Consider the following 23,802-nt stretch of genomic DNA (forward strand, 5'->3'; position numbering starts at 1 on the left):
TTGAACCGGCAACCTTCCAGCCGCAGGTGCGCATCCTTAGCCACAGAGCCCCCACTCCACATATGTTGGAATGGGACTTGCTTCTACTCAAGTGCACAAGTGGAGTGTGATCATGTTTTCTTGTACTTATTCTCTCCATTCTCTCTATTTCTAGACCCTGTGCAACACTAAGAACAGTGTCTCTCCTGTGCTGGCTTTATGTTTCTTTAGTGGTACTGAATACGTATAGTTTAAATGCCTGTCTGGTCCTAACAGGATGTACAGAGTGATGGAAGTCCTTGTGGTTTTTGTGGTGAAGAGGGAAAAAATTCTTCTGAAAAAAACATGAAGTGCCTATAAGGAATATCCAAAATGCAAATAAATTGTGATTTATTTTCGACATCAGGAATATTTAACAGTTGTACTTAAAAAGTTTAAAGGAAGAAAATGTACTGTATCCATCATATTCCTTGGCTTTGTGTTGAGGCAAGAAGATTTACAAGTTTGTTGCAAGTTGTGGACAAATACCTGCAGGTAATGAGGAGGGATGGAAAAACAGGGGTTGAAAAAATTAAGTGGTTCCTGGAGTTCTTCTTTTTGCTTATTTATGCTCAGTAATTGAGGTTGTACTCAGGTTTGCTTGCTTTTCAAAATTCATCAGTGCCTTCAGTTAGTGTCCCGTGTTGGAATGCAGCAAGGCCACCTCACTGTGTCCCTTGGAGACGTCATTCTAATTGCAAATATAGAAGCAAGCTTTCAGTTGGACTTGACATTAAGAAAGCAGTCATTTAAAAACTATGCAAAGAACATGATCTCTTAATACAAGATGTGAGAATTTTAAAATCATGGATATCTGTATATATCTGAACAATGAAAAAAAAAACGTTTTTGTTACAGGCAGATACAATGTCTCCATTCCCAGAATTTCTAGTAATACCTAAAAAATAATAATTCCTTGACACATTCTTGGCTTTCAAATCCAGAAAAGGATATCTAAGTATTAATGATGACTAACTTTGGCTGCTGATGTTGGTGTATAGTTTCCAAAGGTCATGGTGCTTCACCAGCAGTGTCTGTTGTGTTAGTGTGCAGTTGGTCACAATAGACTCTTAGATACCTTGCCAATTTTAATTAATCTTTAAATTGTTCCTGTTCAGTCACTCGTGCTATAGTGCAGTGCAGTATAGCAGGTTTCTTTACTCTGTAATATAAATGTTCAACTAAAAAAAGTACATCACCGCCAGTGATGTCATTTTTTTCTTGCCTATGATTTCTCCCTCTTTTGAATCCGCGAAGAATGAATTATTTTTCATCAGCAGTGGAGAGCTTTTCTTTTTTTTTCTCGAAAGCGTGGCAGGGTTCCGCCGTGTGCATGCTCTGATTTGATCGGGCTCCAGCGTACATCTGATCTATCGTTCCTGCTACCCGGGAGCGCTTAATTCCCTTCATGAAGTGCAAACAGATATATTGTTCTCTGCGGATGGAGCGCTGTTAGAACTGACGCAGATCAGCGGCCAGAAGGCAGACGAGGCTCTGCTGAAATGTTTGGGTTTTGAAGCGAGAGGAGAATAAGAAAGTGATGCCAGGATGGGAAAACAAGTTCTCCGCTGCACATCTGGGTTATTTGTCTATATTTGAAAAGTGATCAGTCCTTTACTGGTACAGACTTTGGCAATGGAACATGAGTTTTAAAGATCGCTCTGTATATTGTTTTTACTGACTTGGCAGCAGAATGTATTTGTGTTTTAATTTTACGTGGTAACCGGCCATGAGTATGATGTTTTTATAAGTGGATATTGTATAAACAACATACATATAAAATATGATGGATAAATCAGCGTCATTTTTATGTTGATTGGGGTGCCTTTTATTTTTGTGAACGGTTGTTTTCCTTTTCGATTTTTTTGAGTCGTCAATGTGTAAGTAGTTAACAAAACAATACACTTTTCTTTCCTGAGACGGTTACAAAAAGTGTTTTTTTTTTCCAAGATGGGGACCTGCAACATTCATCTGTTTGGGTTGGCCGTTTTGTGAGGAATAATTAGATAGAGAATTAATTTTTTTTTTTCCTTTTTCGATACCAAATATTTTCCGCAGCTGAAGTACACCAAACACTGAAAAGTTTTAAACTTCCTAGATGATCACACATGTCAAAAGCATTTGTTACCAGGCTGCTTTTTCCTTCGGTCTTCTCCTGATTATGTCTCTGAAAGGAATGAGTCAACTTGAATACTCTTACATCAGTCCACAGCCGGATCTCACCTCCTTGGGTTTCACTTCTGTGCCTTGTCTGGTAGCAGTACAAGGGTCCTTTTGTTACCTTGTAAATAATAATAAATAATAAAGTGGTCTTCTAATTTTGAGCTACTTCACCACCATATTTCTGTTAACATCTCTCATTTTACTGGCAGTCCCTTACAGTGCTGTTTACAATAAATGCTTCAACACTACATGACTTGGGCAGCTCCCTTCATTACTGGTATTATTAACCAAAAGTAAGGAGAAAACTGCTCATGTGCGCTTGAGATAAAAAAGTGTTTCTTTCAGAGGGCTTTTGAATAGCCCTTCTCCCACGCAACAGGGACCTTGAGTGTTACATACATTATTCGAGCTTCCAGTTTTCACCATTTTTTATGATATTTCTTTTTTACCTCCCAACCATCTGCTTGCTTATTAGATTTGGACGAAGTTATTTAACTGGGGGGTGAGTTAAGTTTGCCTCTTGCTAATGCGTGTTTCCGATGACACAGAAAGTGAATGTCTGTTTCTTCCACTAACAGCTTCATGCCCTGCGCTTTATCATATGTTTGTAGGATATTCATGAGTCATTGGTATCCTCATGAATATCACAAAGCAGATTTTTCCTGGTGAAGATCATAGCATCCTGGAGCCTGTCCTGGAAGCACAGGGCTCAAGGTGGGACTAACTATGGAGAGGGTGCCAGTCCATTACAGGGCTCGCGCACACAAAAGCACACAGGAAACATGCAGACTCCGTATAGAAGGTTGTCCAAGGCCCAAGAACTGTGAGGCAGCAGCGCCACCTGGCAGTCACACAATTATACTGTGCCCACTAGTCAGATTTAATGCTCCGTTATTAAAACAGTGGTCAGTGTAAAGGCTAGGATTGGTGTGAGTAGGCTGTCAACAATGGAAAGAAATGGCTTTCACGTGATTTCATTTTTACTGTGGTTTCAATTCGCGGCTTTAAGGAGGGAGAAAGCTTCTCAGTTCCGATATCTGTTATGGGCTTGCTTTTTCGGTAGAAATACAAATATCCAGATCTTGAAGTTTACTTGTGTCAGTTAAAAGATGCTTCGTCAGTATTTGAATTTTTTTTAACACCCTTCCTCCCGGGGACTGGGTTATGCATCTGAATGTTCTGCGTTGTGGGCGTGTGAGCCGTGTTTGGTTTGAGATTTTCAGGAAGCCTCTTCAGAGAAGGCTTTCTGAAGTGGTGTGTGGCAGCTAATTCTGCTTCCCCACTGAGCCCTACTGCCACCCTGCTGTGGGGAAGGTCAGGCTCTTTATCCTGGAGGTTTGTGGTGCTGTACATTACCCTAACAGCTACCCGTTCTGAAACGGAACTCATGACACCAGCAAGCTGCAGAGAGAGAGCTGGGAGAATCTCTCACTAACGTGTGAAAAACGGTCACTGGCGATATGAGTTCTGTAACCATTGTTTTCTGTTGTTTTCATAGTTACTGTTTGTTTGCAACCAACCTATTTCTAGTGCTGTGAGAAACAGGCACAGACTTTCAGCCACTATTGCAAGCTTTCTTTCAGAGAAGGATGGCTCAGCAAGGTGTTTCTTCATATTTAAAGGCACAACGTGAGAGGGAGTACCGCTCACAGCATTACACAAGCTCGCAGGTACTGTCCGTCTGGGAAATGGCGGTGACTGATCTCCTAAAGTTGTAATTCATTGAGATTAAGCTAGGCCTGCCTTCGGTGATTTCAGGTGGCTACAGGCGCAACACCTTGTTGGGATTATTTGAATTCAAATAACAAAACTCTTGACCCTGGTTCTCACCCCAGCACGTTTTGTGGAATGCCATGCTGAACTTTACAAAGAGAGCATTTGGTATTAATCCTTCTATATCTATCCCTTTCTCGCTTCTGCACTGTCATTAAGGGGCCTGCTTTTCCCAGGTATGAAACGATCTGTTTTACAACCGTCTGTGCTTCGGTACTTCACTTCTCTTCCGTTTGAGAATGCTCGGCAAAGACTAGGTACTGTAAGGCAGCTGGTCAAAACCGCTTTCATTGTGCATTATATTCACAGCGCCAGTGTCGAAGTGGACGATAATGGTATTTGCCCTCCATTTGCTCTTTCTGCTCGTAGGACACGATATTTAATATATTTTGTTGTCTCCATGGAAAAATGTTTTTCATTAAAATGCGGCTTGCTCCCTTGCCTCAGTCAGAAGACAACAACGGCCTATTCAGTGCTGAAGCACAGCACTGTGAGCAACAATGAGGACGGGTGTATGCTTTCAATTTACCAATTGTATCTACAGACGTAAGAATTATTGTAATGGTATATTGGCCACTCTTGGGTCGTCTAGCATTCCACATCTGAACGGAGAACATTGATTTTGCCTTCGTGTGGCAAAAGTGGCTGTCGCTTTTTCTAACCACATTGGAGTGCTCAGACACATTTTTAGAGCGTTTAAAAGGAAGTTTGGAATAACAATGCTATTCAATTGCACCAAACAGGAAAGGATATGCCTGTCCCCTAGGGCTCTAACAGAGCGAAGGTAGACGTTGTTACAGTAGTAGCAGTATCGGTGGGGCTGGACTGTCTACCGTGGAGAGGGAACAGTGTTCTGGTACGAATCTGCTCTCTGTGAGAAGGGATTGTAATCCCAGTGTCCTGGGTGAATTGCACTTATCTGACTTGCACTGACTTGACTTGCACATTATCTGACTGTCCTGAACTGGGCTGCTCAGTCCTAATTACTGCCATACAATCCCCCAAGTTGGTTCTGCACTTCAGTGGTGAATGTAAAGCAACAAATACAGAATCGCCAGGGATGAAAAGCACTGTATTAAATGCAATCAATATATTACTTTTTGTAGCTTGTTACACAGTTTTCATAGCAGCAGAAAGCAGCAGCAGATCATTTCTATAAAAATACAATTGAAACATCAATCACAAGACATTTTTTTCCAGGTGCATTTCATTCTCGTATCAAAAATAGATCTCCATCAATCCATCCATCCATCGATATTCTGTACAAGCTATTTACATCAGTCAGCTAATTCAATCATTTTCATTCAGTTCTCCGCTCTATAAAGCTTTAAGAAGTTATGGCTTCTGGTTCCTTCGTTACGGAAACATAAGTATTTTTATTAGCATAAAGTTTCAATCATACTGTGATGCAGATTAATTTCGGCACTAATGCTGAATATATTATATTATGACTCAATACCCGACTGGACGTTTTCTTTGATTCACCATGTACAGTAATTAGCCGCACTATATGAGAATTAAGACTGCTGTTGTCCGTGTGTTTGTGCTCTTGGCCTCTGTGTTTCCATGGGAATCACAATATGTGAGCTCCCAGGACCTGAACAACAGGACTCTCAACACTAATAATCTTTCTGTTAATCAGTGAAATAGCCCAGGGAAGTTAAAAAGGGGCGATGTGGTTTATGTTCAGTGTTATTACGACTTCTGTTACTTATCAGACCATCGGTTGTTAATAAAAAGGGAATGAACTGCAAAAAAGAAAAAGAATGTTAAAAGATATTTTTGCTGCCTGCTTGTTGTTTGCTTGAAACCAATCTAGTTTGTTTTTTTTTTTCACTTTGGCTTATATAATGTAATTTCAGTTTGGCAACTGTTTCTACTGCCTTCGGTTTCCACAGCAAATCAGAGTCTAAGGGGGAAAGGGCTGGTGTTGTGTCCTCTGAGGATTTTCTCCGTGGTATGTGGCACCCCAGTCCAGATTGAGCAGGGAAACTGGCCACGGGTGCCAGCCAACAGGATTGAACACAGTCAGGCGATCTTAAAGTGGAAGGTGTCGTTTCTGCCCAGTGTACCTTGTCAGTAGATGCCGCTCACCTGCTTGAAAAAGATAAGATTATGAAAAATCTTAGCTGGTAAAACTAGTTTAGCTCCTTCTTTTCTACTTCTGTGTTTCTCATGGGGTTTTGTTTTCTGGCACTTCATTTTGAAATATTAATAAATATCCAAACGTGGTGACAGAGGACTTTCTGAGTCATATCCACCAGTGCTAACAGCCAAGACGTTCCTTTGGCTGTGAAGGTTTTTCTTCTGCCTAGAAGGGAGGATATTCCTGGGTACTAGTGACCCGCTGGGACAGGCACCTATCTTATTAATTTTGAGATGACTTCCAGAAGAAGCACAAGGTAGTGTAGCAGTGTGACACTTGAGTGTCCGCTTGTGTGTTGGAAGTAAGTGCAAACTACGTAAATGAGACATACAGTAGCATACATTGTGAGGCTTAAATGAATGTCCTGGTCTGGCAAGCTGAAGGAACAGAACCTATTTAGTCTTGAACAGAGAAGAGTACGGAGGGACTTGGTACAAGTCTGCAAAATCCTCAAAGGCATCGAAAAAGTCAGCGCAGCAGATTTCTTCAGAACGAACACTGGAAAACTAACCAGGGGACACAAGTATAAACTGTGGAATATGGAATGTGAAATGGTGGAAGTGCACTTAAAACAGCTAAAGAAAACAGGGGGCACTTCTGTTACCCAGAGAGTTATGGGAGCAAGGAAGACTCTACCCAGCCATGTCATTGAGGCCGATACTCAGGGTTCACTCAAGAAACAGCTGGATGAGATCCTTGCATCAATTGTGGCCTCCTCTAATTTCTAACTTTTCCTATGTCCTTGCCTTCTTAATGTTCTTAAGTAATGTCACCAGCTTTTGTGATGGTAAGCAGCACAAAGACTTTCGTACTCTGAACTGAGCGGTCTCCTGCGTCCGTTTGGATGCGGTTCAGTAGGGATTGCTCTCCATTTATTTAAGGGGATTGGCCCCAGATGATATAAATGATTCTGAATACACAGCCGCTGAATTAAAACTGGGAAGACAGAAGAAAACGAGAAGTGCAACATGATCAGCTCCATGACAGGAGAGAATTCAGTGCACCGAGAACAGGGTGAAATAAAAAAGTGCGTGTTTAATGTTTTCAGAATTCAGATAAACTGATATACGGAAAACAATATTTTAGTAATACCCCAGGAATGTTTTAAATCCTGCAGAGTCTGCAAAATGGAAATAGATTACTCCCCAGTGACAAGTGTCTGCAATTAAGAACAGTTCACTTTTGCACAGGGCCAGTATATACAGATCTCATAAATTAAAGCGCAAAATATTGATGTCATGCTCGAATTATACTATGCTCTGAAACCTTTTAACATTTAGGAACTTCAGATGGAACTGCTAATATGCAAATCCTCAATGATGCTGACCTGTGTTCTCTCTTCCTTTTGCCTGATCTTCAAAGACTTGCAAGCATGCCAAGTTCAGCCATTATTATTTGTCTTTCTGACTCACATTTGCACATTGGATGTATTAATGGGTTTGCAGATGTTCTGTAGGAGCATGTTTTTCCACAAAGGCATTTGCTTTTGTGGAATTATTTGTCCATGCTTCCTCTTAAATTACAAAAAAAACAAGTACGTGTGGCACGTTTTATCAGCGTCCCAGATACAGGGCTATGGTTATTGGCAGGGTCCTTCTCTTTTGTTTTGTTTTCATGAGCGTTTGTTTCTATCGCACTTTTGCTGTTTGGATCAACATTGACTTAATGGGACCGGCAGAGGCTGTTTGAAGTCTGAAGGAGGCTTCTCCCTCAAGGTCAAGTGTAGCCACAGCCATAATGAAGTGGAAAAAGAGGGCTGTTAGAATAGCTAATCTGACCCAACCGATGACACTGAAGTATTATTGCTATTGCTTTCAATGTTATTTGTACCCCTGCTCTGCTTCCTGCTGAGTAATTCTGAGTAATGATCCGAGAAATTATTGTTTCCATTTAAAAATAATACCGAGGGAGATCCTCAGGTTGAATTCAGACATTGATTAAACTTGTTATTGCTATGAAAAACATCTTCAAAGAGTTGTAGAATCAAGGATATTGTTAAAAAAATCTAGGACAGAGTCTTCAGAGACATTGACTGCTTTGGCTTATTTATGCTACAGGTTTAATAAATCATCAGCGCCTTTAAGAAGGTTTTCTTAAAACCAAAGTGGTGTAAATCCAAACTTTCTTTGTTTTGTTTAACTGCCTTCTTGTTTTTTTATTTGAGATTATTTGATTGATAGAGCTGAAGTTTATCCTAAAACATGGATATCTTTTCACAGCTTGGATGGAAACCTTGTGTGATGCCCAAATGGTTGTCCATCTCTTTTTTTTATTGACTTTCCAACTACTTTAAAAGTAGGACCCTCTATTATATTTTTGGCTTGTTGTTTTAAAATGTCTTCCCTTTTGTTCCACAGAATTCTATAGAAAGGCCTATGGTTTACAAAAGTCGGAGTGTTTTTGTTTTGATAGTGTTTTGATAGTGTTAGCAACCGGTTGTGGAGGGATGTGATCAAGAGGGCTTCACTTTGATGAGGAGTATGTGCTAAGGAGAGAGGATGTTGCTGGCTGGAGTTCAGTCCTTTAGCAGTATTAATCCCTCAGGCCTAGCATGAGAACTGCTGAACTCATCTCTCCCAGTCCAGCTCATCAGATAGGTTAGCTGAGGTGGTCCAGGCAAGAAGACCAGATAATCCTGTGATCAGTCATTGCAGTACATGGATGAACTACTTACTGTGCCTACAGTGCCTTTGTCTTCATTGAGAATTATCATACATACATTGTGTTTATTTAACTGGTGTCTGTTTAGACACAAAGGTTTTAGCAACCTGCACCTGAAATACTTTTTTGCTGAGGTGAAAACGTAGATGCACAACTTGGCACAAATATATAGCTTTTCTCCAACAGAAAGGCACATTTGCTCCATTAGGATACATGAGCAAGTTGTTTTGCAAGCTAATGATGTGATTTGGTGGTGCGGCCGTGTGTGGCAATCGATGTCCATCAAAATAAACTCCATTTTTCCAAGGAGATAATTGTGGTGACCCGTTCTTTCAGAACTTCAATAGCACAGTGTTTCAGAGCATGTTCAAACCAGTAAACAGGAACATTTTTTTCCCTCGTAAAAGATGTTTAAACAAAGGCCCTTTTGTTTACTTGCCGTTTGAACAAGCATAAATAAGGGCAAAAAAAATGAAAAAAGGTTCATCTTTCCTTCCCTCCAGCTGCTTCACATCTGCATCGAGGGCTGGGGAAACTGGCGCTGGTCCGACCCGTTCAGCGTGGACAACGTGGGGACACTCATCAGAACCATCCAGTACAAAGGCAGGACAGCCTCACTCATCATCAAGGTTCAGCAGCTTAATGGAGTGCAAAAGCAAGTAAGTTTAAATTTTTCTCTCGAATCCTGTGATTATGTGCACAAGCCTAGACTTTTAATTGTGTAAACCTCATATTTTCAAACCAGTAGTTGTACAGCACTGTCATAACTACTGTAGGCTTTTGAAGGAAACCTTGAGGGATAGACAGTACAGAGATTTTGGTCCTAAATAATCTCTGAATTATGTAGTTTGCCACATCAACTGTTTGGATGAGGAAATAAAACAAGCTGAATTTTCAGAAACTTGAATCATGTGCCGCGGGTACTTTTATTACACTGAGTTTTGGATTGTCCAGCAGTGGTTAAAATTCTGGAAAAAGGAAAATATTCTTCGTCCATTTTTTAAATGGGGATATTCCGCAGCTACCTGGTCTGACTGTTGCTATAAATTTCCACATTCCTTCTCCTGGCATCACTGGATCCTGGCCTGTGGGATATGTATTGAACATTGTATTCTTTGGATCATTGGTGCCAACAGTGGGATGATGGAGGCTTGGCAGGCTGCTGCTGACACTGTCAGGTCCTTGTTTCTGTATCTTGTCTGACTTTTATTGTAGACTTAAGTTAGGTACTTCCAAAGATGAGGACGCTATTCTATTTTGTTACTGATGAAAACTTAAAATATTAAAAAATGGTCAACACCACTCAAAGTAAACTCAACGTGCCGTGTTGCAGTAATGCATCATATTTGCCAATCGGATCCTATTTACTCATTGTCTGGCGTTCGTCTTTAATATTATTTGTTCCTTACCGCACATTCAGAAAGCTTAAAAAGCTGCTTCTTGTGCAACCTAACAATCCGGGATAACTGTTAAGTTAAAACCACATGGCTAAAATGTTAGTGTACATGTACGTTTACCAAAGAGTTGTGTGTCTGCATGAAGAAGGAAAAGAGTTGCGTGAAACAAAGCGAAATGTCTAAGCCTTTTGCACACCAGTGTATACTTGTAAAAAGATACTGAGGGTTCTGTTCATCTTAGTGTAACTTGTCATCTAGACTGTTCAATGTCCTGTTTTATAGCAGTTCAACGTCCTGTTTTATAGCAGTGCACGTTCACTAAACTTCAGAATGATGCCCCATAAGTCCTCGGAGTATCCGGATGACCTGTTAAGGTCTGGTAAGATGCAGTAATACATGCCCATTGCTGCAGTACTGAAATTTTTAAACTGATCCTTCAGGCCTTCATAACCTGTCATACTGTAGGTACCTCCAACAGCTCTGGTTTAAGTTGGCCACTGCACATAAGTTTACCACATTACTCATATCAAGAGTCAGTAGTTGATCGTGTTACCTCAAACAGGAACATATTTGTGTTACTAGAGAATGAACCTGGACTTTATGCTAAAAGCCAGAATGATGATTAGTAACTTGTTTGACACATTTGTTCTTGACCAGAATAAGGATCATCATCAAAAGTTCAGAGTTTCTAATGATTTCCCTTGTGTCGTGTATTTTGGTCTTAATTAAGATATAAATCCTGAAAAAAATAAGCTTGGATTTATTTCTACCAGATTTCCCAGTATTATGTAAAAGTGACTATTTTAGTTCAACACAATGGAGATACAAACTCGTTTTGATGCTGCTTTTCATTTGCTTTCAGTATTTCAGGTCTTCAGGAATTAAGACTAGAGACTTAAATTGCACTGCGTTAAGTAAGGGATTTGAGCTCATTTATATGTTCTTTATTATACCTTCAAAAGAAGAATAACTATTTTTGAACATTAGTTAAACTGATGTCCATTTGTCATTTGGATTAACGATAAAACGGTTCCTAACATATGCTTCAAATAACTAAAGAATAGTTGCTTACAGTTAAAAGAAAATTGAAAACTGAAAATCGCAAAAGATTGCCAGTGGAGAAAGCAGGGACACTTTGTTGTGTAAATGTTGTCAAATGTCACACATGTCTTTCAAACTTTCTAGACAAAACAAGCTGCTTTACATTCCTGACAATTTCTTGTAAAATGTACATCTTGATCTTATTCACACAAATGACAGGGCTTGAGCTGCATTTCATTCAAATGGCTGACTTGATGACTTTAGGAATGGTAACAAACGATGATGTTGTCCTTATGATGTACATTTATAGGCCAGCTTTCCATGTAGTTTACACCACTAGGCATTTAGAAATGACTTAAAGTGTTACTTTGGAAAAAATGTGCTACTTTGTCATTAGCAGAAATAAATTTGGAATGTTTTCATCCTCTATGACATGCACAGATGTCGGATTTAATATTTTAAATGTACATATCAAATCAAAGCATCAATAATGCAGATCAAAGAATCACAAGAGGTTTTCAGTATGAAATGTGATATATATTGAAATGAAAACATTACAAGTTTAGTATCTAGCATGACCTTCACGTTCCTGGCAGTGCTGACACACAGACCTGATCAGCCTTGAGACAGACTGCTGTGGGATACTACTCCACTCTTCCTGCACAGCTGCAGCGAGGTGGAGAAAGCTTGGCCAGTTTTGGCCATTTCTTGTTGATGACGTGGATAAGGTGATCCCACTGATGCCCTACTCCACTCTGGAGAAAGGCTGCTCACGTCAAGACCTTGACATTGTTTATTTGGCATCATGTCACTGTAATCGTTGCACTGTGTGATCTTTCCAGTATTGTCCTGCCTGAAAGTCACTCTTAGACTTGCAGGAAAGAAAAAAAACATAGATTTTATCACTTGAGCAATGAGGTTGCCCTCATTCTGCTCCACGGATGTTCTTGTGTTAAGAGAACATGTTCACCATACTTCCACTGTCCACTGAGAGTCAAGGTAACGATCAACACGGTCTCTTCACGTGTTGTCTTGCATCAGGTATTTCAAATGCAAGCTGGCATTCATCAGTGATTAAAACAGTCTCCCACTCTTTCTGCCACCACCTCAGATATTCTCTGACCCACAGAAGACAGAGGTCTTTGTCTTTCAAATGCCACCATTATCCCTGAAAAGACCCCTCAGCATGCAGTTAAATTTCCTGTCAATGGAGAGCTGGTGTGCGAGTTATTTCTTCCTGTAGCATCACTGCTGTAGCCCATGCGTCAAAAAGTGATTATGGCGGAGCATCAGACAGTTGTGAGAGTCCTGCTCTGATGTGACATGCCTTTTGCAACACAAATTGTCCCAAACAGAGCCTGTTTCCTACTTTATCTTGACTAGTCTAACTGATTGTTGAAGCACAGCTTCAGGTTGCTTTTAATTATACTGACATTTGATCCTCATAACTCAGTGCATTTGTTTCACTGTTTGCATTTCTTGCATTAATTAAAACCATACCTCTTTCTACGACTTCTTATAAAGATCCCTAATTAACTCCTTTTGGCTATTTTAATTGAACTCAAACACCAAACACTGAACACCTGTTTTTTTTCTAGAAATCACATGACTTGAACTCCATATTCTTTTATGCTAAGGAGCAGTATTACTCAAACAGTCCACAAACTGACTGTTGGCTATTTAATACAAACATAATTCACATGAGTCATTGATGGAAAGTGTAGCCTGTTGTGTTTTCATTGTACAGTATGTGGAAAAGATTCACCATCAAAATGCGAGCTTCCAATGTTCTTTTACACTGTTTGTAAGGTTTATATAGTCATTAGATAATGACTATTTAGGCAAACTTTTAATTACTCAATTTTTGTAATATGAGCACTGTGATGTAATAGGATTTCCACATTTAGATTTACTTTCTGCAGATACAGAGTCCTCAGTACATTTCAGCATTGCAGTTGCACTTGCCACATTCTAAAAGGTGCCCTGAGTGAGATGTGCAATTAATGGTTTGCAATATTTAAGGATGAACTAAACAGGAGCATGAGTGACTGACTGCACCAGCACTCTCACCTCACACTTGTGACTGATGATGACCGACCATACCAGCAGGCTAGGGTAAACCACAGACTCTGGAGTGGCTTTACGAAGAGTGACCTGAGCTTTAATTCTCAAGGACACTGGGAGGCAGGAAAGGCTCTGTTTAAAAATGTGCAATGAAAGGACATTAAAATATTTGCTTAGGTGAAAACACTGTCCAAACTCAGCTATGTCCCAGTCCGTGTCTCTGATGGCCGTTTTGGGCCGCCGCCGTCTCCTCCGTCCTCAGATCGTGATATGCGGCAGGCAGATCGTCTGCAGCTGCCTGAGCCAGGACATCGAGCTGCGTGCGGTGCAGCACTACGTGGGGCTGGACGGCCAGGCGGTGGTGAAGGAGCACGTGGACTGCCTGGCGGCCGGGCGCAAGCTGCCCTCCTACGTGCTGGAGGACGCGGAGCTGACGGAGCTGTGCGTGCGCGCCCGCGGGGAGGAGGCCTGGTCCCGGGACGTCCGTCTCGAGCCGAGAGAGAGGGACAGCAGCTCCGTGGTGCAGGTGATCCCTCCTCTTTCCCAAGGGGCTGTGGGCTGTGGACTTTTCCTTGACTTCAGCTGCGTTGAAGTGAGGTTCTGAGGCTCGTGCTCGGCTCCATTAGAGGACTGGGAAGAGATATTTGTGCCAAGGTGCCAAACCAAAGCTCGAGGGCGGGTTGAGACCTCGCTAATTAAACAGCCAGCACATTGCGCGCAGCTGTAGCTGTGAGATTTTCAGTGAGATCTGCTCGTGTAACTGTCTTTGTTTAGAGATTCGCTGTGCTGCTGCTGTCCTCCTGTGGTTACAAGGATGTCCTCAGCTGAACCTCAGCTGTCCACATTTTAGCACCTTCTTATTGTGGAGCTTTTTAACCCCGTAACACAAAGGGTCTGCAGGACTGTAGCAAAAGACTGCAAAATTGCTCTTTTTCCCTTCCTTTTTTTTCTGATACGGGGTCACGCTAACCCAGACGCAAATTACTGGCCTGTTCAATCTTATCCTCTTTGGTGGGTCATATTGTAGCTTGAATGACAAGGGCCAGTTTTATGGTTTTATCTTGAAATGTAGAAGCCCAAGTGAGGACTCAGTGTTCCACAGATTCAGTCAATAAGTCAAGTCCCACATTGACCATAACTAGTTGTAACATTCTTTGGCATTTCAAGTACAGTACTTAACAAGGAGCTATGGCAGAGGAGAAGAAAATAAAGGAAATCATATAAAGAGCTAGTATAAAAAGGGCAGATTTATAGGTATAAGTCTTTTTGGATGATTTGAGTTTTAATAGCCTTTTATCCAGCATTAACAGTTAAAGCAACCATTTCACTGACAAATTGTACATCTAAATATAAGATGTTTAAGCACCAAGCATCCTTATTGTTTTTTTTTAAGCCAGTGCAGAACATGTGAATGTGTTTCCAGACCATGTCATAAATATTACTTTAGTTTCCAAGTCAAATAAACACTCATCTCTTTTAATTTCCGTGCTTCAGGGCACATCTCCAGTAAGTCCATTATCATTGTTAAGTGAAGGAGTGCCGTCCCATGTGGAATTTCCGTTTCTTCAGGTAGTCAGAAGTCATTCTTTGCCTTTCGGACAACTTTGTAAGGTACTTAATGGTAATATCATTGACTTGTCCTAACGTAAGAAGATTCTGTTCTTCCTCTTACATGCCCAGCTGTATAAATGGGGTGTGATGCTTTGGATAAAAACGTCCTCCGAAAATATGAGTCATTAATCTATGAACAAAATCCTCCGCAGAGACATGAAGCTTATGAACTCTGTGTACTGTATAGCACAGTATGTGTAGTGCATTAGTGTACACCGGAGTCCGTAGTGTATAGCATGAAGCAGAGATAAGCTGTGCTGAGGCCCTGTGCTCTGTGGTCCTCCACGCAGGTGCCGTGTTCCAGCGGTTCACTCCTGTACGTGTGGTGTACCGTCGTTGCCATGGAGCCAGATAGCCAGATGCAACAGAGGATGGTGAGTGGATGAACTTGTCCTGCAGACAGCTAGTCAAAATATTCCATGGGATTCTCCAGCTGCATTGTCCTCTAAATCGGAGGGTCCCCAACCCAGGTCCTGAAGAGCCCCAGTCCAGCAGGTTTGACAGGTAGCCTTTAAATCAGACCTGCAGCAATTTAACAATGATAATTGAAGAGGTAAGTGTGTTTCAGTTCACTAATTTAGAGGTCATTTGGGACAAACATCAGAATATCCTTAAAAGATCAGCGTTCGTATAGTACATTGAAATATTACTTGCTTAATTGATGAGTTGCTTCAAAAACTGTTCTAATCTTTAAATAACGGTATATTTAGGGTGTCCTATAAGAATAACTGGACTGGGGATTGCAAAGACCAAAAGTAGAGACCCCAGCTCTAAATGTACCATGTTTTGTTGTAATCTTATGACCAAGCAGTCATAATAAAGCAAATACATGCATTGAATATAAATCTGTATAGATTAAATATAGTAATAAGTTTAAAAAAGAGTCACCATGCCTAGGTTCTCAAACAATCAGCTGTATAAAGATTACTTGCTCATAATTCCATGTGGATGGTGGTAAAACAGGCTAGACAGGACTATTAGATTATAATTCTTGTGGCAGAAATGCAGAACAAAGTGAGCTGTTTCCCATGAATGAATGATCCTAACCATGGCTAACCAACAGAGAGGTATCTGCCCTACTACACCATATGGAATTCTGTGTGGCTCACAGGTTACAGTGTGAGGATGTGGTTTTATGTAGGCTATAAAAATGTCCTCCATGAAGGATGTGAAGAAATGCACCTCAACCTTTCCAAAACATTTTTTGGGGTAATTTGACTTCAGGAGTTTATTGATGTATTTATTTCTTCTTGTTGTGTGAGTCTTCCTGACTGTGTGGGCGGAAGAATCCCAAGTCTGTTGCCTTCTCCCCAGGTCGTGTTCAGCCCGCTGTTCGTCATGGTCAGTCACCTGCCCGACCCCGTCATCCTGCACATCGAGAAGAGGAGTCTGGGCCTGAGGGAGTCCCAGCTGGTCCCGGGCCAGGGCCGCGAGGAGCCGCTGCTCAACGTGGAGTCCGACCTCACGCATCACCTCACTTTCCAGGCCAGGTACAGACCACAGCAGTCAGGGAGAGGGGCTGGGCCTCAGAACCGGGTCAGGGGCAGGAACCGGGTCTGATACAGGAACTAGGTCAGAACAGGAACTGGGTCAGGGGAGGGAACCGGGTCTTGGTCAAGGGAGGGAACTGGGTCTGGTACAGGAACCGGGTCAGGGGTGGGAACTGGATCAGGGCAGGACCCGGGTCTGATACAGGAACTAGGTCAGAACAGGAACTGGGTCAGGGGAGGGAACCGGGTCTTGGTCAAGGGAGGGAACTGGGTCTGGTACAGGAACCGGATCAGGACAGGAACCAGGCCTGGTACAGCACCCAGGTTATGGGTAAGTACCGAATCAGGACAGGAACTGGGCCCAGAACAGGAGCCAGGTGAAGACAAGAACTGGGTCTGGGACAAAAACCAGCAAACCTAAATTAGCTTACCTGAGGCTCTGCCGTCTCTTGCCTGGAATGTGGGCTAATGTGTTTTTAATTCATTTAGCTTGTCACCAAAGATGTCTTTTTTGGACAACTCCAGGCTTTCAAGAAATGAGCTGAAGTCTCCTCCTTGATATTAATCAGGTTTTTGCCCCTTCATTGCTTTTATGCAAAGTCCAAACCTTTCTTCAGATATCTCCACTGCCATTACCAAGCTGCGTTAATATATTTCTACAAATAATCAATAATAACGAGCCAAGAGCTTCAAAGGGCAGTGCAGGAAAAAGTACAGATTCACAGCCACCTTTTCTTCAGCCTTCACTGTGCATACCAAACAGTTCCCCTGACTTAAAGAAGAAATACCTGAATTTCTGAAATGGCGGAGAGGGAATAAAACCGTCACCGCTGATCGTCCAGCTGCTGTTGGTTCAACCCTTTCAGACAGGGAGGCTGCACGATCGTCCGACAAACCACAGTGGTCAGTCAGCCGCCTGGCTGGGCAGAGGACACATCCACTGGCGCTCGTGTGTTGATATTGTCCAGAGGTTTGACCCCACGCTATATCATGAACTAGCACTGGCACAGCAGCTTGTCTTTGGAAGTGGAATAATACAGTATCCTTGTACTGTAAGTCCAAATCACAATATTCTAGGGGCACACAATCTCAAAATATTTTTTAAAAATCTTGTTGCGGCGCAGAAGTTTAGTTCTAAACCATGCAGTTGACTGAACACTGTTCCGTGTTCAGAAAAGCATCCCTTACCCCAGTCGCACACCGTGCGCACATGTCAGTTGCACATCCTTTATTTCTCCCTTCCTGAAGTTACAAATAGTTGTGGCCTTTAATTGGTTGGGGGTGGGAAAGGAGGGGGGGTACAGTTTAAACTGTGGTTACATAGAGCAGACAGAAGACAAGTTAACCAAAGATGTTGTGTCCCAATTCTACATCTTTGCACTCTGTCGAAACCACATATAAGGCTTAGACAAGAATCAGAAGCCCATAAGTGTTCTCCCAGGATGTCAAAACCTGTCAGCACACTGCAGTCCACTTCATTTCCTATGTCTCTTTCAATACTTTCTTTTTACCACACAATAGGATCTGTAACTTCCCCATGCTTACAGTATTTGTAATAGAAATTTTAAACCTCCTCAAAAAAGGGATTGTATTGAGCTGTGACTCTTTAATTCCTTTTGACTTAGGTATTGCGCTTTTCAAAACCCAAACTTGTGGTGTTTTGTACACTTTCATATTCATTAGGAGCTCATTTTTTATGCATTACAGATGCATTCCTGCAGCCTGTGTGCCATCCCTATGTAAAAGATTCTTATTTAATCGTGTTTGTCATTTCCTAGCTCAGTTCCATGCTGAAAGTTTGAAAGAAAGCCAAGCACAATGTGGAGCCTTCTTGCTTTCTACTTTTCATTTCGGGCACTGGCTTATTGTAGAATCTTTAACGTTGTAAAATTAAATGAATCTAAACACTGTGATGTTCTTCATTTTAACAGCAAAGACGTCTTCTCTTTTCCGTCGTTGAATTGCTTTGTTCATAAAGCATTGATTACTTTACTGTTTGCACACTGAGAAAATGGGCCAAAACTAGGTTACTAATTATACTGTAGGATCCATTTAAGCAACTGACTGGTGTAACATTTTTGCATAACGTCTTGGTACCTCATGGTAATAGAAGATAGTGTGGATGTAAAGGCATTTTTAGATATTCCAGGTTAATCTTTTTCACCCACATGTGTTTTGCTCTTTATTCAGAAGTGCAGGTAAATTGATCAGCGCAGGAAGGAGCTTTGTGCTTCCTGTTTCCCATGGCTCTCCATGTCTCTGTCGCCCTTTCCCCGGACAGGGAGGAGGAAGACGCCTCTCAGTGCGCGGTGCCCGTCTCCACAGCGCTCATCAAGCAGATTGTCAATAGGCCACAGGGGCCCAGTCTGACGCAGGTCCTGTCTGACTTCTACGGAGAGAAGAGTTCGTCCCAGCCACAGTGGCCTTATGTCACTAAGGACCCAGACAGGTAACAGCAGAGCATGTCTGCTCCTGGACGTAGCCCAAGAGAAGCTCAAAACTGAAACCAGCCACTGATCTCAGGCCAACCAAAGTCTCTGTAGGACTTACTGTACGATTTGACAGCGGACATAGGGTGATTCAGTGGTTTGCGTTTGCCTCAGATTGGTCTTCCAAGCCTGCCACCTTTTCTTTATATTCTTGACTTTACATGAAGAGACTTGATTCTTGCTGCCACTGAAATCCTGGATTAAGTCTTAACAGGAAGCAAGAAAAAAAAAACGTACGTTTTTTGTTGAAATGTATAGGAAGTTTAGGGCTCCCCCCCCCAGATGTCTTGCCCAGTGAAAGCATCCACACAGAGGGCGAAATGAGCCCTTTGATGCAGGGCTAGTTGGACTGGATCCAAACCACTGGGCCGTGCCCACATCTTTCCCCAGTGCTGGCCTGAGGGCCGCTGGGATTGGTGTTCAGGCAGTTGCCATGGTGATCCTGGATTCTGTGCACTGCAGAACTCTCGAGTGTTGTGAGTGGTGCCTGAATCCCACAGTTTTTTTCTGTGTTTTTTCACCCAGAGCAGGACAGGAGAGGTGTAGTTAGACAAGCTGAACAACTGTTAACTGTACTTAATTTGGGAAAGAATATTAAGATTCTTAACACGTAAGTTGCACTTCTCTAGATGGTGTAAGATTAAGATAACCGTGTGGTAAAGTGTTTACCCACCAAATCAAATCCTGTTTTTGTTTAAAACTTTTGAAGCTCTTTAAAACTCATTTAGGCCTTTCTTGTGTTGTATGGGACTTCTTCCTTAACAAACCATTCCATCTCAGCTTCAGTTAAAAACTGAACAAAAACAGTACCAACAGTAAGAACTTTTTTAGCAGCAGATGTAACGAACTTCTCCACTCACCAAGTATCTAAGCTCTTAGTAACACCGAAACAATCACTACATCCAAACACATCATTTCACATTTTCTATTGGAAAATGTGGATTTTTTATCATGTGAAATATTCCTGCCTTTTCCCAGGCGTTGGTTCCAAGGGTAAATTCTGCACACTGGCTCATCAGTGGTTAATTCTGCCACGGAGATCGCAGTGTTTTGGATACATAAGAGTGGTCTGAGATTTGTGGGTCTGTTCTTGGTGATCGGGGTGTTGAATTTGGCTTCAGACCTTCCTGTCATGAAAGAAGAAACAAACAGTGGTAGCATTACCAATATTAGCATGTGTTGATCAGCTGTTCCTTCGAGGTCTTCGAATAACAGTCCTGCGTGCGGCGTATCCTGCCGATGACTCGCTTGTACTGTCTGTGGAATCCTAGGAACAGAAGGACTCTTCTCACACAGAATGAAAACAGGAACTGCTTTGTGCTTCATTTGTGTCCGTTCTCAAAACTGAGGTCGCACAAATAATTCTCAAAAGACATTGCGTCATCCTTGTACATGACACCAAACCGTTACTTAAATGTGTCTCTCAAACGAGGTTTAGATTTCTGCACTTCAGGCAACTTCCTTTGTTTTGCTTTTTCATTACTGTGGGTATTGGTGAACAAAAATAATCCTTATTGTTGCCTTAATAATCCTTTGATTTTTTTTTTTGTCACCCGCATTTCATCAAACAGTTGAAGTTTGAAGAAAGTTAATCAAACCGTATTTTTTTTTACGTCGCCTTTGATATTTAGATGTATTCTTTTCAGTTTCTTTTTGTATTGGCTTGTTTCTGTGGTCTGATAATTTATTCAGGAGTTGAAAGTTCTCTTTGTTGGAAAGGGCCCAGGAGCTTGTTCTTTTGACATGGAGACTGAGTTATTTGAAGACAAGCTATTCCACTTGAAAGGTCAAACAAATCATAGGTCCTCATGCTAGCTCAGGCTTTGTTTTTGTTTTCTAAATGTACCTGTTTTTTTATTTTTTTATTAATTCAGAAAGGCTTTTATTTAATTAGTGTCGGTGTCTGCTCCTTTTCCTAGTGCCCAGGTATCTTCTGCTTGTGTTTATATATACAGTATGTGCTTATTTTGGATTGTGCTGTCCTCGTGTTCTCTTTTAACTTTTTTTACACCTACTGTAAAGCACTTAGAGATGTTACTTTTAAAGGCAATAATAATAAAGTAAAAATTCAGGTTTGTTCCCAATACGAAAATCATAAACCTGTGGAGGTCCTAGATTGGTAGCCCAGCACTATAGGAGTACTCGATCTTGTAGCTGTAGAAAGCTAAGGTAATCCAGCTAATTTGATAAAGAAGGCGAATCAAAGCCTTTTGTTTGCTCATCACATAAATAAGCAATGTCAAATAAAGGGATTGCAAAAGCATCTCTCAAGGATTAGGTTTCGGTCCTTATTACAGCCTGCCTTCATTAAAGACTTAAACTTGTCATCCGTCCTACAACCCTCTGATTTCTTTGATTTCCGAAAGATGATGATTACAGGGGGGTATGTGTGTATGTGCACATATCCAGCTGTGTCTATCAGCTAATATGTGCCTTAGTCCCCAGAGGCAGGGAATGGTCTTTTGTCTAAAAAAAACACACATCTTGATAGCACACATGCTTTCCCAGGCATTGTTATAAAGAAATTTCAGTCTAGGCATGTTGACCATATGCATTTTTGTGGTTCTGTACCCATACTCTATGGGATAGTAACGTTGGAGTTTGTATCTCGTGGTTTGGTATTGAATTACTCTGTCATTCATTACTTTCTTTCCTGTGATTCTAACTTTATAACAAAGCACAAGGCTAAGTAAGTTTTACCATATATGTGACAGACCATATGAAACCCCAGAAAGCTACTAATGGTTGCCAAACTGTGCTTGATTGGAGGATTATTAGCACTGATTCCTATCTTCAAACAGAAGCAGATCTGAGATGCCGAGACGATCAAATTTAAAATAATGTATATTATTCCTAACAGATAAGGTTTGTGTGTCTTCTGTCTTTTTGACAGAAGTTAAATATCTCTATCTCACCCTCTTGGCTTTTTGAGTCTGAGCATTATGTCTTAGGGGCACAGGAAGCGTAATGAATAAATGTTATTTTTCTTTCTTTGTCGAGCTTTAATAATCGCAAAACATTTCAATAATCATTAGGCAAACATCTTGTAGCAGTTTTGGAAAAGTGAGCGAATGGAATCTGGCTGTAAAAGATTATGATTCGTACTACTGAAAAAAAAATCAGATTCAAATATGTTCTTTTCATGATTGGATCCAGAGACAATAATAGATAAAATAATAGGTAAAACTGTCAAATAAACTACTGCTACCTAACCTGACTGACCTCCTTAATGCAACTTGCTATGAAAAGTGCACCTTCTGTTACTCAAAAACCAATTTGTAGGGGAGCACTGCTAAACTAAACCAAAACTTTGGTTTGGGTTGCTGGTTTTTGCTGTTTTTCCTTTTTTCATTCTTCACAATTATTCTCATCAAGACTTAAAATAATAAATAATAATAATCCTTACACTTCTGTACTCTATTCTGGACACTCTACTCAAACAGCTGTACAAGTAATGGGGATCCCCTCCACCACCACCGGTGTGCAGCCCCACCTGGATGATGCAATAGCAGCCAGAGTGCTCCAGTATGCTCACTACTCACCAGCTCTCAGTGGGAAGGAGAGCAGAGTGACGAAGCCCGTTCAGAGATGGGGATTATTAGGATTGGTAAAAGCCAATGGGAAATCCGTCCAGGACACTAGGGTAACACCTCTACTCTTTTCAAGAAACGCCCTGGGGTTTTTAATGACCACAGAGAGTCAGGATCTCTGTTTCACGTCTCATCTGAAGGACGGCATCTTTCTTACAGTATATTGTCCCCATCACTATACATTAGGGTTAGATTCTGCATTAGGACCCACACAGACTGCAGGGTGTGCGCTCAGATATCGGCTATGTCAGGCAGTTCTATCACAAGTCACGCTGCCATACTGGGGCGACCTGTACCGCCAGCATTTCCTGCAAAAGCAGGAGAGAGTGTTGTGATTTTCTCTCCGGGAGGTGAGGTCGCCCCGTGCTGCGGGGGGGGGAGCGGACCCCTGCCCGGCTGTGTTGCTCACGCTGCCTCTGCCCTGTCAGGAGCGCCGCGGAGCCGCTGGCCCAGTGGGACAGCCCCATGCAGGTGAAGCTGTCTGCCTGGAAGCCGGGCCTCAACACTCTGCTGATCGAGCTCCTGCCCTGGGCTCTGCTGGTCAACCGCTCCCAGTGGGACCTCTGGCTGTTCGAGGGCGAGAAGATCGTGCTGCAGATTCCGGCTGGGAAAGTCGTCATGCCCCCCAATCTGAAGGTGAGCCGCTCCTTTTCCTGCGGCAGAGGCCACAGGACGTGTGCATTCCAGGAGCAGGCTGCTGATTTTCAGTTGTTTTTTAGGATTGAGAAGATGCCTTTTAAAAGCATTCAGTGCAGGAAGAATGTATGGTGTGTACATTTGCACGTGGTTTCTGTGAAAATGTTGCCCCAGAATTTGTGAATGTTGGGAGTGTTTTTCTCATCGAGCTCCAATGACATTTCCATCAGTCTTGCAGCCTCATGTGAGAGAGTTAAAGACACGCACGCACGTTAGCCGATACATCCAGTGCTGAGCCATACAATTTTGTTCATACTGAGGTCCTGGGATACTACTGGCAAAGGCCAACAGAACACAACTCTTGCTAATAAAAGTCAGCGCTGCAGGCGCCTGGCCGGTGGTGGTCGCTAGTGTGTGGTGAGTCGAAGATCCCACATGCATCTCCCCACCCCTAACAGCATTCAGCTGGCAAAGGAAGCTCCCAGCAATAGTCAAGCAGGGGGTTGAATGGACGTGGCCTGGCACCCTTCAGGACATGTGCTGCCAAGCCACACTTAAATACATTGTCAAGCAGAGGCTAATCAACTGTGACTGGACCTTGCAAAACTCAGCTTTGCGCTGTGATAGGATCACTCAATACATAGAACCGGGTTACGGAAGCAGGAAGATTGTGTTTTCTTATGTTCAGAAATCCTTAAAGTGAGCTAAGACGTGCATGGAAGA

General features: G+C 42.0%; 2 protein-coding genes across 4 annotated transcripts in view; both read left to right on the top strand.

Moving 5' to 3' along the window:
• The window catches only part of LOC102694431 (intermembrane lipid transfer protein VPS13B), a 325,472-nt gene that overhangs the window by 284,627 nt on the left and 17,043 nt on the right, over positions 1-23,802 (top strand). For all 3 annotated transcript variants that reach the window (XM_006636105.3, XM_015357899.2, XM_015357901.2), the window contains 6 exons: positions 9,265-9,420; positions 13,526-13,789; positions 15,165-15,248; positions 16,189-16,364; positions 18,646-18,813; positions 22,872-23,079. In XM_006636105.3, the coding sequence (XP_006636168.2) occupies positions 9,265-9,420; positions 13,526-13,789; positions 15,165-15,248; positions 16,189-16,364; positions 18,646-18,813; positions 22,872-23,079 (1,056 nt within the window). The remainder of the gene's footprint in view (positions 1-9,264; positions 9,421-13,525; positions 13,790-15,164; positions 15,249-16,188; positions 16,365-18,645; positions 18,814-22,871; positions 23,080-23,802) is intronic.
• The window catches only part of polr2k (RNA polymerase II, I and III subunit K), a 138,618-nt gene that overhangs the window by 62,412 nt on the left and 52,404 nt on the right, over positions 1-23,802 (top strand). The window lies entirely within an intron of this gene.

This window comes from Lepisosteus oculatus, chromosome 10 (genome assembly GCF_040954835.1).
Source record: "Lepisosteus oculatus isolate fLepOcu1 chromosome 10, fLepOcu1.hap2, whole genome shotgun sequence".
Lineage (NCBI taxonomy): Eukaryota > Metazoa > Chordata > Actinopteri > Semionotiformes > Lepisosteidae > Lepisosteus > Lepisosteus oculatus.